Source organism: Piliocolobus tephrosceles, chromosome 13 (assembly GCF_002776525.5).
Source record: "Piliocolobus tephrosceles isolate RC106 chromosome 13, ASM277652v3, whole genome shotgun sequence".
Taxonomy (NCBI): domain Eukaryota; kingdom Metazoa; phylum Chordata; class Mammalia; order Primates; family Cercopithecidae; genus Piliocolobus; species Piliocolobus tephrosceles.
The window spans coordinates 12,910,386-12,925,219 of NC_045446.1; the positions used below are offsets into that span (position 1 = coordinate 12,910,386).

General features: G+C 52.3%; 1 protein-coding gene across 1 annotated transcript; it reads right to left on the reverse strand.

The window, feature by feature from the left end:
* Window positions 1–392: 392 nt before the first annotated feature.
* MS4A10 (membrane spanning 4-domains A10) lies at window positions 393–13,381 on the reverse strand. The gene is made up of 7 exons (XM_023215838.2): window positions 13,314–13,381; window positions 8,433–8,637; window positions 7,856–7,975; window positions 6,625–6,681; window positions 4,883–5,014; window positions 3,337–3,447; window positions 393–509 (listed from the first exon to the last, which is right to left on the reverse strand). Exons 2-7 carry the CDS (start codon window positions 8,613–8,615, stop codon window positions 393–395), a joined length of 720 nt encoding a protein of 239 aa, XP_023071606.2. The 5' UTR covers window positions 8,616–8,637; window positions 13,314–13,381.
* Between the last annotated feature and the right edge of the window lie 1,453 nt (window positions 13,382–14,834).

Below are 14,834 nucleotides of genomic sequence, written 5' to 3' on the forward strand. Positions count from 1 at the left end.
TCCTGTGCATCCGCCATTGATCAGAGAAGGCAGACAAGGGAGGTCAGAGGGCATGGGGGGCACCTCGGGGCTGCAGGCCCAGGAGTTTGCTCTGGAGGCTGGCAGGGAGGGTGATGGGTCCTGGTTGTGCCCAGGTTCAGCTGAGGTAGCTCTGGCCAACCAAGTCAGGTGCTGAGATGTTCCTGGGGCCCCTGGGAGTTCCTCTAGTGCCTGAGTATATAGGACCATTGCTGCCTCGGCTACCACTCCCAGGCCAGGCAGTTCTAGCTGCAGCACTGTTAGCCCCTTGCCCGTCACAGCTCCCTTGGGAACTGGTTTCTCTCCATGCCAGGGAGAAGGGGCCACGCGTGGGTTCTGATGGTCTGGGGAGCCAGGCTCAAACCTCTTCACCTCTAACGTTGCTGGTGTTGTGTGTCCCCTTGCATCACACTCTGATAGGATGGCGGGGACTCCACCGGCAGGCCTGTGAGATGCAATGATGGGTTCGGAACAAGGCATGCGTCGTCATTCTGCAAAAGAAAAGTCACCTGCTCACAGCTGTGGAGCGACTGATTGCTTCCGAAACACTTCTCTGCTAGTTCACTTCTGAAGACTCAAGTTCTCCATGAACCTGGGGAAACTGAGGCTTGAGAGATGAAGCGACTTCCATAGACCAGCGTGTGACTCCCTCCACCCTCCTTGTTTTTGAAAAGGGAGAAGGGGAGGCCCACATGGGAGTCAGTGGATGGGGCCCTGGTTCCTGTCCCGCTACCAGTGTCCTGGTGACCAGGGGCAGGTCACTCACCCTGTTGGGTTTCCTGAGGGGGCTGGGCCAGGTAATGACCCAAGTCCCTTCTAGCCAGGATACACTCTAGGGGCAGGTCTAATGCCAACAGTGTCCGCCAGTGATTGCTGCCACGCCTCCACGCCCGATTCGTGATGAGGGTGGCACCAATTCAGTATTGGAGAGCCTGTCCCTGGCACCGTCCTTACTGATGGGGAGGGCACAGGGACCACTGGGAGACTAGCATGGCTGCTTGCTGGCTTGAGACCATGGGAAGTCCCTTAACTCTTCTAAGCTTCATTTTTCCCTCTTTAAAATGGAAAAGCAGAACCTGCCTCCCAGAATGGCTGTGAGAGTCAAGGAGATCTCAGCCAGAAGCACAGCCCGCAAAAGACGTCCACGGTTTAACCTGTGGTCACATGGCAGAGAGGAATTAAGGTTGCAGATGGAATTAAGGTTTCCAATCCGCCTTGAGATGGGGAGATTCTCCTGAATTATCTGTCTGGGCCCAGTATGATGACAAGGGTCTTTAAAAGTAGAAGAGGGAGACAGGGTTATTGGAGGATGTTGTGATGCTGGCTTTGAAGGTGGAAGAAGGGGCCCAAGCCAAGGAATGCAGGCAGCCTCTAGAAGCTGGAAAAGACAAGGAAAGAGATTCTTTTCGATGCCCCCGGAAGGGATGCAGTCCTGGCAACACACCTTGATTTGAGCCCTTGAGACTCATTTCAAACTGCTGACCTCCAGAACTGTAGGATAATATAGGTGCCATTTTAAGCCACCAAATTTGTGACAATTTACTACAACATCAATAGAAAATGAATACAGCCACCTGCAGCACTAGTATGGTGCCTGGAACACAGCAAAGGTCAATAAATAGGAACAAATATGGCTCATAGCTACAGCTAGGTGTGGGGCCTCAGTTTTCCCTATCCTTAAAAGTAGGGTTGGCCTCAGTGACTCAAGGCCACCATCTGGCTTTCTGATGTCTTAATGAGAAGACTTCCTGTCAGGCAGCCAGGAATTCACAAAGACAACTTCTCTGCTTGATGTTAAATGAAACTCAGAGGCCATCAACTTATATATGCGTTACGTGAACACTCGGTGTGTGATGAGGTCACTAACACAAAAATCAGCGTCAAACTTGCAGAATTATGGGGGATTTGGCACTTTTACAAATAGTGTTCTAAAGTTGAGATTGTAATATGATTTTTTTTTTCTTTAAAGAAATGAGCCTTGGAGATCACTTCTGGTCAGGGTCTTTATTTTTTATGTATTTATTTCTTTTATAAAATATCCTTATCCTGAACTGTTGAGGATCTTTGGGGTGAGGAGAGACTTGCCTTCTATTTGAAAATATATCTAACCCCAGTCGGCCGTTCTGCCTTCCCCATAGGTAGACAAGGGCGAGACTGTGGGTTAGACATGGCTCAGGCTGAGTCCTGGATTTCCTGAATGGCTGCTTCGCCTTGGGAAGTGATGTGACCTCTCTGAACCTCAGCTTGCTAGTCTGTAATGTGGGAATTTAAGTACCTCAAAGGGTTGTTGAGGGCTGGGCACAATGGCTCATGCCCATAATCCCAGAACTTTGGGAGGCCAAGGCTGGCGGATCACTTGAGGTCAGGAGTTTGAGACCAGCCTGGTCAACATGGCAAAACCTCATCTATACTTAAAAAAAATACAAAAATTAGCCAGATGGGGTGGCATGTGCCTGTAGTCCCAGCTACTCGGGAGGCTGCGGTGGGAGAATTGCTTGAACCTGGGAGGCGGAGGTTGCAGTGGACTGAGATCGTGCCACTGTACTCCAGCCTGGGCGACAGAGTGAGACTCAGTCTCAAAAGAAAAAGGGTTGTTGAGAAGATAAAGTTAAATACAGCTATATTTATCTGTATATCTGCACGTCTATATCCATCCATACATCATCCATCCACCCATCCATCCATCCATCCACCCACCCATCCATCCACCCATCCATCCATCCACCCATCCATCCATCCATCCATCCATCCATCCATCCATCCATCCATCAGTGGATGCATTGATTGATCTATCAATACAGTGCTTAACAGAGTCCCTGGAATTCCTCAAATCCCCAATCTTTGATGACTCTGTCTCTCACTTGTTTCCACCACAGCCAAACTCCACACACACTGTAGCTTCCCCAGGCCTTCTCTGTCCTGTCTTCAAGCCAGTGCTCGTGCTGTCGTTGCTCTGCTGAAAGTCCCTTTTCCATTTATGCCTGTGGGTCCGAACCCTGCCCAGTCACCACGGGCCTCTGTGATGCAATTTCCCCAGGGCCTTCAGAGCTGGTAGCACAGTAGCCTGTTGTTCTGGGCACCCATGGAGTTTCCTCTCAGGCAGCCTCACCTTCTTCTCCTTGGATTGGCCTCTTCTCTCGCCCCCATGCCTTGGCTCCCCTACCGGACTGTGGTCACTTAATGAATGCTCAGCAAAGTGAGGAATGAATGAAACATGTTCCTCTTGTAACCTCCACATTTCTTTCCTTTCTGAGCCCTCTGCTGCCTCATGCCCCCATGTTTTTTTTGTCTTCCTGGGAAGACAAACCCTTGTCTTACCTTTGCAGATGGATGGTCCCCTCTCCAGGCTGTGACAGCTGTGGGCACTGGCAGGAAGAGCTCCAGGACCGTGAAGCAGAGCAAGGCCAGCTCCAGCCTCTGGATGTGGACCTGAGAGGGGAGAGGGATGGAAGGCAGGGCGAGACCTTTCTGGGTGTCTGCACCGATTACGTGGGCTTAGCCAGGCAGGGGTCAGATCCACAGCAGAGGGCAGTTGGGGCTTCAGCTCCCAGGTGTGCGTGGGGAGGGCAGGGTGGGTCTCTGTGGGATGGGGAGTGGGTCTATCTTGGTCACTGCCCTACACTCAATGCCTGGCACTTATAGGTCTTTGGTGAGCATTGGCCTAATGTTTGAGGGCTAGAGAATCTCATGGGTCCCTGGTAAGACTGAAGGTAGCCTTAGGGTCGTCTGATCCAAGCCTACTTGACAGATGGGGATGCCTAGTCCCAGAGTGTGGGAGCATATTTTACAGCAGGGGAGGGGAAGAGCTGTGCAGCTGAGAGGCATCTCCTAGTATCACATGCATTTGACAGGGAAGCATATGTGTATATATGTGTGTGCACACACATGTGTGTCCATGCATGCTCACACTTGCATGTGATGTGCATGTGTATGCACATGTGTGTATGTGCTGGGAGGAGATAAGGAATAGCAAACTACTATGGTCAGAACACTTGTGGGTGTGGTAGCTCACGCCTATAATCCCAGCACTTTGGGAAGCTAAGGCGGGAGGATCACTTGAGGTCAGGAGTTCGAGACCAGCCTGGCCAACATAGTGAAACGCTGTCTCTACTAAAAATACAAAAATTAGCTGGGTGTGGTGGTGGACGCCTGTAATCCCAGCTACTCGGGAGGCTAAGGCAGAAGAGTCGCTTGAATCTGGGAGGTGGACGTTATAGTGAGCCGAGATCACACCACTGCTCTCCAGCCTGTATGATAAGAGTGAGACTCTGTCTCTAAATAAATAAAAAAATAAATAATTAAAGAGTTCTTGGAGCCTGACCCAGAGGCACCCAGCGGTCTGCCTTCTGCTTCAGAGGCAGCAGTGGCGTGGCGAAAAGAGCACCAGGCTTGGAGTCTAAGACCCACTAATCTAGCCTCTCTGGACCTCAGTGTTCACTCCCAGAAGTTGAGGGCAACAAAGCGGACTTGGCCAGCTTTGCAAGGTTGCTGGGAGGCTCCCGGATCACATGGGCCACCAGGGACACCATGCTTAGAGCCCTGGCTGGGAAATCAGCAGTTTTAGGCTGTGGTCCTGGATTTGTGGCCAAGTTGCTGCTTGACCTCAGGCAGGCTCCTCCCCGTCTCTGGCCCCATTTCCCCATCTATAAAAGTGGACTTGGATTCAGTGATGCTGATCAGTGGGCAGCCCAGCACCCCCCTTTCCACCACACCTTGGGAGGGACAGAAATAGATTGGCCAAGGGCTCCACGGCCCACACCTGGGCTCCAGGAGAGGCTTTCTGTGAGCTAGAAACCTCCTGTGGGCCAAACCCAAGGCAGCACCTTCACTGAAGTCAGAGGACGCTCTAGGCCTGGGGCCTCACCGTGGAGTTGGGGTACATTCTCCAGATCGGGGACTGAAACGGGCTCTCCAGAAAGAGATCCTTGGTGATGACAAAGAGGCCAGACAGCACACAAAAGAGGCTGACGAGGTTTGCCATCAGGCACAACATCTTCTATAGGTGAAAAATAAAGGTAACAGCTGTTCAAAGGGTGGAGACCTGGGGCTAGGTCCTCCCCTGATGCTTGCCAGTAGCTTCCTCTGTAGCCTCAGGAGAGACTCTGCCTGTCACTGGCCACTCAGCCCCTCACACAGGAGCTGAGCCACTGACCACTGAGGAGGGCCCAGCTGGCCCTCGCCTTCTGTGGCACAAATTGGGAGAACCTGAGAGCTGCCTTCAGCTCCAAGAGCTTTGCAATAAAGGATGCCCCATTGCCGTCTCCTGCTCAAAGCCAGCCCTGACCATCCTACATCAGCTATGCCAAGTGTCAGGGATTCGACAAATAAGTGACCCCTCATCCAGCCCCTTCCCCACCAGAAAGGGCAGGAGGAGCTCTGAAAGTGCCCTATCCTCACATATCCCAGTGCCAGCCCCTTTGCTCTGCCCACCCACCATGGTCCCTGAAATGCCCGTATTCATCGTCCTCTCCAGTTAAGCATCATTCCAAGAGCCTCTTGCCAAGTGCAAACCTTCATAGTGAGGAAAGACTATGCACATGTGGAATCTGTAGCCTTTTATACTGGAATGGGTTTCTTTACAGTAAGAGTGTCCTTATGCTCAGGTATACAAAGCAGGAGGCCTGTGGTTCTAAAAGGGGCTCAGCCCAGGAGGGTGAGGTCTGGGGAATGGGCATGTCTTTGTCAAGCGTCTCCTGCCTCTGCTGGGTAAACCGAACAACCATCATTCTATTCTCTGTGCCCTCTGAGAAAGCCGGGAGCAACTACAGCCTAGCCAGGCTGAGGGACACAAATAGGGAAGGACCTGGTTTGGGCTTCGGGGGCAGAAGGAGGGGCGGTGGGAAGACCTGGGTGTGGGCTGTGATTTGCAGGGATGTTCCTTCCATCATCCATCCACCTCCACCCATCCAGTCTTGTGCTAGGTGTCTACTCTGTGCCTACTTGGGCTACCTTGGGCTACCAAGATGCTCAGACACATTCTGCCCACACAGAACTTAGCGTATGGCAGAGACAGGTAAGTCCACAGAGTGTGGGAGCATGGAAGGCAGCCATGGAGGTCAGAGAAGACCTCCGGCAGGACAAGACATACAGGTTGTCTTGAGTGGTCCGGAGTAAGTCAAACATGGGAGCCACGTGTGCAGGGGAGAGGTTCAAGGTGTTAGGGCAGTGGCCAGCACAGGCAGAACAGGAAGGACCACAGTTCCATCTGCCTGCTTCTTAGAGAGGAGAAGTAGATGCAAATCCAGCTGGAGGCTAGGGCTTGCAGGCTATGTGGTGATTAATGTTAAAACTCAGGAGATTTGAGAGGAAGCAAAGTTATGTCCTAGACGGATGGGTCAGGGTGCCTGGGAGCCATTTCCTTCTCTGCCTCATTGCACTGGAAAGAGAGAAGCTTCAGATTGTGCCTCCTTTCCTCCCACAGTCAAATCTGTCAGCCTGTCTGCACTGGACCCTTCTGCTTGGACATCCTCTGTTGTCCTGAAGGCAAGAGCCCGCTCTTAGCAAGTCCTGGAGAAGTACCCTCACAATCACCCCTACACACAGATGCCCTTAACAAAGTTCCCCCATGCTTGGATGGAAGAGAATGATTTCAGTGCACCCACTCACCAGGTAAGTTTTAGAAAAGTTCTTCATTGTTATCGCCAAGATCCCTGAAATGAGAAACTGCAGGACAGATTTGAAAGTCAAAGGAGAGAAGCCAGGGTTCCTCAAAACCCACAAATTCCCACCCTACCCCTATTCTCCAAGAAAATCAACCCTTGGCAGCCAGTGGGGTGGAGAATACTATTCCTCCCGCAGAGTGAGCTCCTCTTGCCTGCCATGTGGCCCATCCCAGGCGCTGCCCCACCTCACGTCTTCCCGTGTGCACAAACCTCCATACCTGCTCCTGTCTCTACACCTTGGACCAAGCTGTGCCCTGCACCTAGAACTCCCTCTTAGCCCCTCCTGCTTCCCTCATTTTACAAACCCAAACCTTCCCTCTGGGATCAGTGGCACTACCCCTCTACCCCGACCCTTTCTCTTTTCCTAAATCTTGCAGTTTGGAGGATATGAGTTCTTGCTTCCAAGGTCTCTGGGAGCACCTCTGCAATCTTTCTTTCCCATGTTCACTGAGCACCTACTATGGGCTAGTCCCTGGGAGCACAGGGTGGATAAACACTGCATGTGTAGCAAGTTCTATCACTGTGCAGTGAAAGCCCCATCCTGGGGGCAGTGGGCACAGAGGACTGATGTGAAAGGTGGATTGGGATACTTGCCCAAGACAGTGCCATGGAGCTTGGACTTAGTGCATAGGCAGGACTCCACCTGGGAGTCAGGAATGGGGTGGGCTCTCTGGAGACCTGAAGGAATGTAGAGCTTCCGGGAAATGGTACATGCACTGGTCCAGTGTCATCTCCCATTCTGGCTGATGGCCTTGGGAGGACGGGAGCCACACCTTACACCCTGTGTGTTTTTGTAGCCCAACCCCAACAGGGCACCTGTCGCTGGATCCTAGAGGCAGCCTGGCTGCTCAGAAGGCCGGGGAAGAATGACGCTGTCCCTGGGTCCTGCTCACCCTCCTCTTTGCCAAATGCACATATTCAACGATGGGAGAGTGGATAGCCTCTGAAGGCTCTCTTGGGACTCAGAATTGACGGGGGCTTCCTGGAAGGAGCTATTACCATGGTGACTGAGATAAGAGAAGCAGAGATAGGAACACTGGAGAAAGGGCCTGGCTTCTGCCGCACTCCTATTAGCTGTCTCTGTCCCATCTTGCATCCTGTCCCCAATGCCAGGGCCTCCTGCAGGCCTGCCTTGCAGACTCCCATACCCGGTCTGTGTTTTGCCTTCTACTCACAGAGGCAGCCCCCCAGAATGGATACCAAGACTTCAGCACCACCAGGTGAAGGCTCTTGACTGTAGAGGCCAGGTAGGCCCCAAAGACCAGGTGCAGCAGAGCAATGGTGATGTGGAAGGCCTGGGTAGGGAAGAAAGAATGGCTGGGGTGAGGGCATCGGTGGCTGGCTCTAATTGAGGCCACTGGTGCCTTGGACCTACTGGCTGTGCTGAGTCCCTTCCATCCTCTTAGGGATCCCAGAGACCAGGCTCTCTAAGAAGGACCACTCCCCAGGATTTCCTGCAGAAAGAGCTGAAGCTGCCAAGCGCCCCATGGGTGAGAGCTGTGTATCCTGGAGCTGGCAGCCTTCTCCTGCCATTCTCCCCAGGACGGGGCCCTGTCCGAACCTCACAAGGCAATATAGGTGTGGGCAGATTCTCTCCAGTCCTCAAGGCCTTTTCCAGCTCAGATGAATGTTCAGCAGGAAAGCTGGAGCCTTTCTCTTTTCCATTTCTTCTCTTGGGGTCCCCCAGCATCCTCCTCTTATCCCCCTCTCCTCTTCCTCCCACTGCTGGGACCCTGGGAAGTGGATGCTCACCCCCAGCTCCTTGAGAAGGCTGCTCCTCTTCTGGGACTTCTTGTGCCCGCGTGGAGCCGGGAGCTTGGGCTGGGTCGTGTTCTCGGGTAGACTTGTCTGCCAGGTCTGGACTGGGCTGAGGACTTGCCATGACGGAAGCCCCCTAGCACAACGGCTGGGAATAACTGTGGCTTCTGCTTTCATTGACGCTGACTGGGGGTCCTGGCTGCAGGACAGGGAGAAAGGCCATCAGAACCCGTCTCATTTCTGAGGCTTGTGGCTGGGTGAGCCTCTGCCAATCACCTCTGTTTACAGGATTGGATCTTTCCAGAACCGTGGTTGCCCTGTCCAGCAATCCCTGGTCTGGATTTGACCTGGAATAATCTGGCCCCTGAGGATGGGAGTAATTGCTGCTTACAGCCTTTCTGGGGTTGCAGAGACACAGTTACTTTTGGGGCAGAAAAACAAGGACCAGGCAAACTTCACAACCAGTGGAAGACACAGCTCACCCAAAAGTGGCCAGACTGCAGTTTGGAAGAGTTGGGAGGTGTGGGAGGTGCGGGTCGATGGAGAGGCTTTGTAAACAGTCTCCATCCGCTGGTCCAAGATGAGTGACTGAAGGCAGGTGGGAAATAATTGTCCTACCTCCTGTGGTAGTACCCATGCCTCCTGGAGAGAAGGGAAGAAAATGTCTTCCACCGAGGACTTTTTATGAGCCAACACTGAGTCAGGAAGTCCATATTTAGCGATGCTAGCATTTACCAATACTTTCCCTGCTCCAGGCACTGAGAAAAACCTTCTACACGCATTACCTGATTTTGTCCTCATTCCAACCCTATGAGGTAAATACTGTCCTCACTCTTATTTTGTAGATGAGGCTCAAAAAGGTTAAGCCACTTGCCCATGGTCACACAGCCAATAAGTGACTTGGACTTGAAGAAAGACAGGCTGGCTTCAGAGCATGGGGCTTAAGTCCTTCATGCATTGTTGGCTCAACAATTGAAAAGGAAGGTTCTGGATGTTCTCATGGGCATGAAAGGAGTTGGGAAAATACGTAGAAGGGGGCTGGACACACGACCTGCAGCCAGAGCCTGGTATTGTGTATACTGACGCCGCGGGATGCACTAGGGCTTGGGGGCTGCCTGGGGACTTAGTGAGAAAATCCAGTGGAGCCTTTCTGTCCCAGAAAGTGGAGAGCTGGGCAGGGAAGAAAGGGAGCTGGCTTGTGGGGACTGAGGTCAGAGATGGTTTCTCCGTGGGGATGGGGCTAATGAACAAATCCTTGAGAGAGAGTGGGCTGGTCTCAGACTCTCTCCTGGATGAATGAAAAGGGAGGGGCATTCCTCTCACTTTTAAGTCTGACTTGTGGATCCAGGAAGTTCCGTTGAGTATCCACATTTTCCACAGGGGCGCAGGGAAAGAACCTCGGGAAGTCTGGAGGGACAAATAGCCCAGGTGACTATATCCTGGATTGGGTAGAGGGGAAAGGAAGGGACGTTACCAAGAGCCAAAGAGCCAGATGGGGCCTCACAGTTGGGTGAGCACTATATGCCGGGCGCTGTGCCAGGCGGCAGTTTTGCCGGGCAACCTCCCTTAATACTCAGGAAGTCAGCACCACTGCATAGAAGAGGAAACCAAGGTTCAGAGAGGTTGCCTGCCTTGGCCATGGTCACACAGTGAGGAAGTGCCTGGAATTGGAACCACGCGTGGTCTTACTCCATCACCAGTGCTGTGGGCCTGGGCTGCTGGGTGGGACCCCCTGATCGGTATCTCCATGGGCCTGCAGTGATGACCCCTAATTTAGTGGGGCGAGTGGGCAGAGGGTCTCCCTCTTTCCCGGGCTTCAGAAGCTGAGCTCATAGACACAGTGCTGTCTCTTTGTGACTCTGCCCAGCTATGCTTGGGAACTGTCCCTCTCTCAGCTCCCAAGCCTTCAGGAGTCCTTCCGACACAGCTAGCTGGACTAAGGGATGTATCTGGTGGCAGAGGCCTGAACCAGATTAGCCACCGGCTTCACCTAGACTCTGCACACCTGGGAGGACAATCCCTGGACCCAGGCCGGGACTCCACTGCAAAGAACAGAAGAAGAGAGGCTTCTTAGCAGGGCTGCCTCAGATGGAACTGGTTGTCCACGGGGAGAGTGAGTGCCTGGGCCCTGGGGCTGCACCTCCACCTAGACATTCACTTGTGAGAGCTGTGGCAGCAGGAAAGGTTCAAATATCCACTAGGGTGTTGGATTCAAGAATCCAGAATAACCTTTTTCAAAGTATATTCTATGGAACATTGGTCCTGATGAATCTGCAGTACAAGGGTTCCACGGTCAAGTAAGTTTGGGAAACCATGATATCCTCTTCTCCCTTTTTCTCATATTAAAGGCGCTGAGATTTTCTACAAGTGGCACACCCTGTCTTAGTATTAAGGGCATTTCCCAAACTTAATTGGCCATAGAATCTTTATTATTTATTTATTTATTTATTTATTTATTTGTTATTTGTTATTTTTATTTTTGAGATGGAGTTTCACCCAGGCCGGAGGGCAGTGGTGTAATCTTGGCTCACCTCAATCCCCACCTCCTGGGTTCAAGTGATTCTCTTGCCTCAGCCTCCCGAGTAACTGGGATTACAGGCGTGTGCCACCACATCCAGCTAATTTTGTATTTTTAATAGAGACAGGGTTTCTCCATGTTGGTCAGGCTGGTCTCAAACTCCTGACTTCAGGTGATCTGCCTGTCTTGGCCTCCCAAAGTGCTGGGATTACAGGCGTGAGCCACTGCGCTTGGCTGGCCATAGAATCTTTTTTCTCATAGTCTGGTGGTTCTATGCAATTGGTATTCTATGGGGTCTGCTTTTGGGCAAAGTGGACTTGAAGGTTTGAATTTCTGGTCCTGGGCTCTGGTTTTTGGCCTTATCTCTGCTTCTGATTTGCTCACGTGCATATCACAGTGGGAATGGAAATTGAGTGATGGTCTCTAGGGTCCCTTCCGACTTTAATGTAATACTTGTCTCACGGAATAGGGAGCTGCTACAAGGAATTTTATACAACCAGGAGAGGAAGGAGTTGCAGAGGGCAGACCTTAGTCATCATGGGGAAAAGTTTGTTCTGACTCTCTTGTCTGCTTTTTCAAGACAAAGCATGAACTCTGATTCCTTAGAACACTTACTCCGTGCTGTCCTGGGCCACCTCCAGGACCTGTGCAGGGCTGCTAGGAGGTGACAGTGTGCTGACAGAGGGGGGCAGGCAGCAGGCTGCTTGGGGGCATGGAGGAACATTTTTAGCCTTGCCCTGCCCGCCCAGCGCCCTCAGCCAGCTCAGGACCATGCTCTGCACAGGGCCACGCGATGCCTTGGTCCTGTATATATTCTCGTTGTTCCTTCAGTTCTGGGAGGGGAGGTAGGACAGGGACAGAGCTGGGTAGGACCCTCCAGAAGCCCCCAGCAGAGCAGCAGAGTGGGTCCGGCCACGAGCCCTGGATGTTGTCAGCCAGAACGGGTGCCCCCTGCAAAGTCCTGGCTCTGCTCCCCGGAGCTTTGACCATGGGCAGGTTGTTTACATCTCAGCATCTGAGTCTTCCCTCACCTTCTCATGGGGAGTGCCACTGCCTGTCCCTGGGGGGTAGGTGGTAGGGAGTAGCTGAAACAATGCTTGCAACGGACAGGGCCTGGCATATAGCAGTAAATGTCAGCCACAGTTGCCACTGGCCTGTTGTGTGTCTAGAATCCCACCAGCGAGCCTCCACCTTGTCCTCGCCTGGTTCTCGGTTAAGACATGATACACCCCGTCCCTGTCATCTGGGGTGGTGAGTTTATTGCCTCCATCCCCATCCTGCTTACAGAGGGAGAGAGCCGTGAGAGCTCTGGGGCCCTGGGGTGGGCCAGGGGGTCATGAGGGAAGAAAGGCGCTGAGTGTGTTGAGCTAGTGATCCGAGATCCAGCTCTGTCATTCATGGATTTGTTCATGGAGTTTCTACACCAGACGCTGCAGGGACCGAGGCAGGAGTGAGTAAGATGTGTCCACGGGAGGTGAGCAGGCAGAGGAAACGTGGCACGAATAATGTGACCCTCATCAGACTGTGCAGTGGAGCCCTAGAGGACAGAGAGCTTCTCGGGGGGGTGTGCGTGTGTGCGTGTGTGCGTGTGTGTGCGTGTGTGCGTGTGTGCGTGTGTGTGCGTGCATGTGTGTGCATGTGTGTCCATGCATGTCAAGGACAGAAAGGCAGGAACTGAGAGGTGCTGAGTGACAGGCAGGCTGGTGTTGGGGAGTGGGGTCCCTTCGAGGATCAGTGTTTCAGTGAATGCCAGTTAGAAAACCTCCTATGACTGTACTGAACCAGCCTCGTCCTGGTGCTTCGAGACAGTGTGCCTGGTGTAAACAGAGTTCACCCACAAGCAGCTGGAAGACCTGCAGGAAACAGAGGCCTCCGTTCAAGGAGGGCGTCAAGAATCTGGATTCTAGTCCTGGCCCCTTGTGGCCCTCGATAAGTCCCTTCTCCTCTCTGGGCCTCTGTTTTCTTGAACTAGTCTCTCTGTGTGTATGTATTTCTAGACTGCAAGAGAAGTGTCTGGGGCTCCTCCAGCTCTAAGGGTCAGTGACTGGCAGCAGGATGGGGTTCCCTGGGGGAGAGGCCGACGGTGTCCGCTACTTCCCAGATCCACTCTGCTGGGAGGGCCACCCATTCTCCAGCTGGTATAATTGTTTGTTGCTAAAGGCTCACATCCGCTGTCTTCTGGGAGTTTAAATTACACCGCCCCAACCTTACAACCAACAACTGACTGGCTAAGGGTATAAGAGGCCGGTCCCCTGGCTTCAAGGTGGGACCAGGTCCGTACACCTGAGCAACCCCCCAACTCCACATGGAGACACAAAATCACTCCCCTCTGTTCCTGCCACGGGGGGACCACTCACCCCAGGGCCTGGGACCGCAGCTCTGAGCCTTCAGCTGTGCTTTGCCCTCTGGTGCTGCCGGAGCTGGCCAGAGACAGCGCTGGGAAATCAGCACATCTTTACAACGTTAGACTTTGGATCTTCTCCATCCTGGACCCACCCCCTGCTTCATGTCCCGGTTGCATAGAAGCTGTCAAAGTTTTTCCTCCTCCCCCAAGCCCCGCAGGTGAAAATCTTAGTGCCGTTCTTTATGTCTCACCTCGACAGTTGCAAATATCCTTTGGCAAGGGAAATGTTGATAATTTAATCTGTTTTCAGAGCAGGACTGATGGAGTGAAGGTAGTTGTAATCTCCTTAGATCCTGGGAGTAGAGTAAGAAGTTGAACCTTTTGAAAGAATCCTTTTAATTTTGGAAAATTTCAAGGACTCACAAAAGTAGAGAGAATGGTCCCATGACCCCCGGTGCCCGTTCCCAAGCTAGAGCCACCATCAGCAGCTCTTGGCCAATCTTATTCTCCCCCCAAAGTAGGCAAAACTCAGACATCTTCCCGTTTTATTTATAAGCATTTTCATATTTATCTCTAAAAGATATGGACTCTTTAAAAAAAAGTGTGACCACATGATCAGAACAAAAAAATTAAAACTGAATCCTGGTGCTCACTGAGGCCTATTTATGCTCAGGGTTTAACCCTGCAGCCCCACAGAGCTCGGCTGAATATTTGAAAACGAGTCTTTTAAAGGGCTGGGCTGTGGCTCATGCCTGCAATCCCAGCTCTTTGGGAGACCAAAGTGGGAGGATCACTTGAGCCCAGGAGCTCAAGACCAGCCTGGGCAACATAGCGAGACCTCATCTCTACAAAAATTAAAAAATTCAAAAATGAGCCAGGTGTCTTGGTCCATGTCTACAGTTCCAGCTGCTCGGGAGGCTGAGGTGGGAGCATCTCTTGAGTCCAGTGAGCTATGGTCACACCACTGCGCCTCAGTCTGGGTGATGCAGTGTCACCCTGTCTCAAAAAGGAAAAAAAGAAACTACTTTTGTAGAGCAGTGGCCCCCAACCTTTCTGGCACCAGGGACCAGTTTCGTGCAAGACAATTTGTCCATGGGCCAGGATGGAGGTGGGGGATGGTTTTGGGATGAAATTAGTTCACCTCAGATCTCAGGCATTCGATTCTCATGAGTGCACCGCCTAGATCCCTCACATGTGCAATTCACAATAGGGTCTGCTCCGCTATGAGAATCCATTGCTGTGGCTGATCTGACAGGAGGCGGAGCTCAGGCGGCAGGTAATGCTCACCTGCTCCCCCTCACCTTCAGCTGTCAGGCCCAGTTCCTAACAGGCCACAGACTGGTATAGGTCCATGGCCTGGGGGTTGGGGACCTCTGTTGTGGGGCACAAGTTTAACCGTAGGAGTCAGAAAAACCTGTTCTTATCTAGTTTTTGTACTTACTGAGTATCAAATCACTAGTCAGAGCACCAATTTCTGATTATCTCACAAATGTCTTGTTACTTTCGATTTGTTCAAATCAGGATCCAGGATCCA

What these genes read in the sequence shown, in the direction of transcription:
- MS4A10 (XM_023215838.2), bottom strand. Translation starts at nt 8,615, where the DNA reads ATGAAAGCAGAAGCCACAGTTATTCCCAGCCGTTGTGCTAGGGGGCTT. An exon ending in GCCTTCTCAAGGAGCTGGGG is followed by an intron (nt 7,976 to 8,432) that starts GTGAGCATCCAC and finishes TTCCCTACCCAG; the next exon opens with GCCTTCCACATCACCATTGC. An exon ending in GAATGTACCCCAACTCCACG is followed by an intron (nt 3,448 to 4,882) that starts GTGAGGCCCCAG and finishes CTCCCCTCTCAG; the next exon opens with GTCCACATCCAGAGGCTGGA.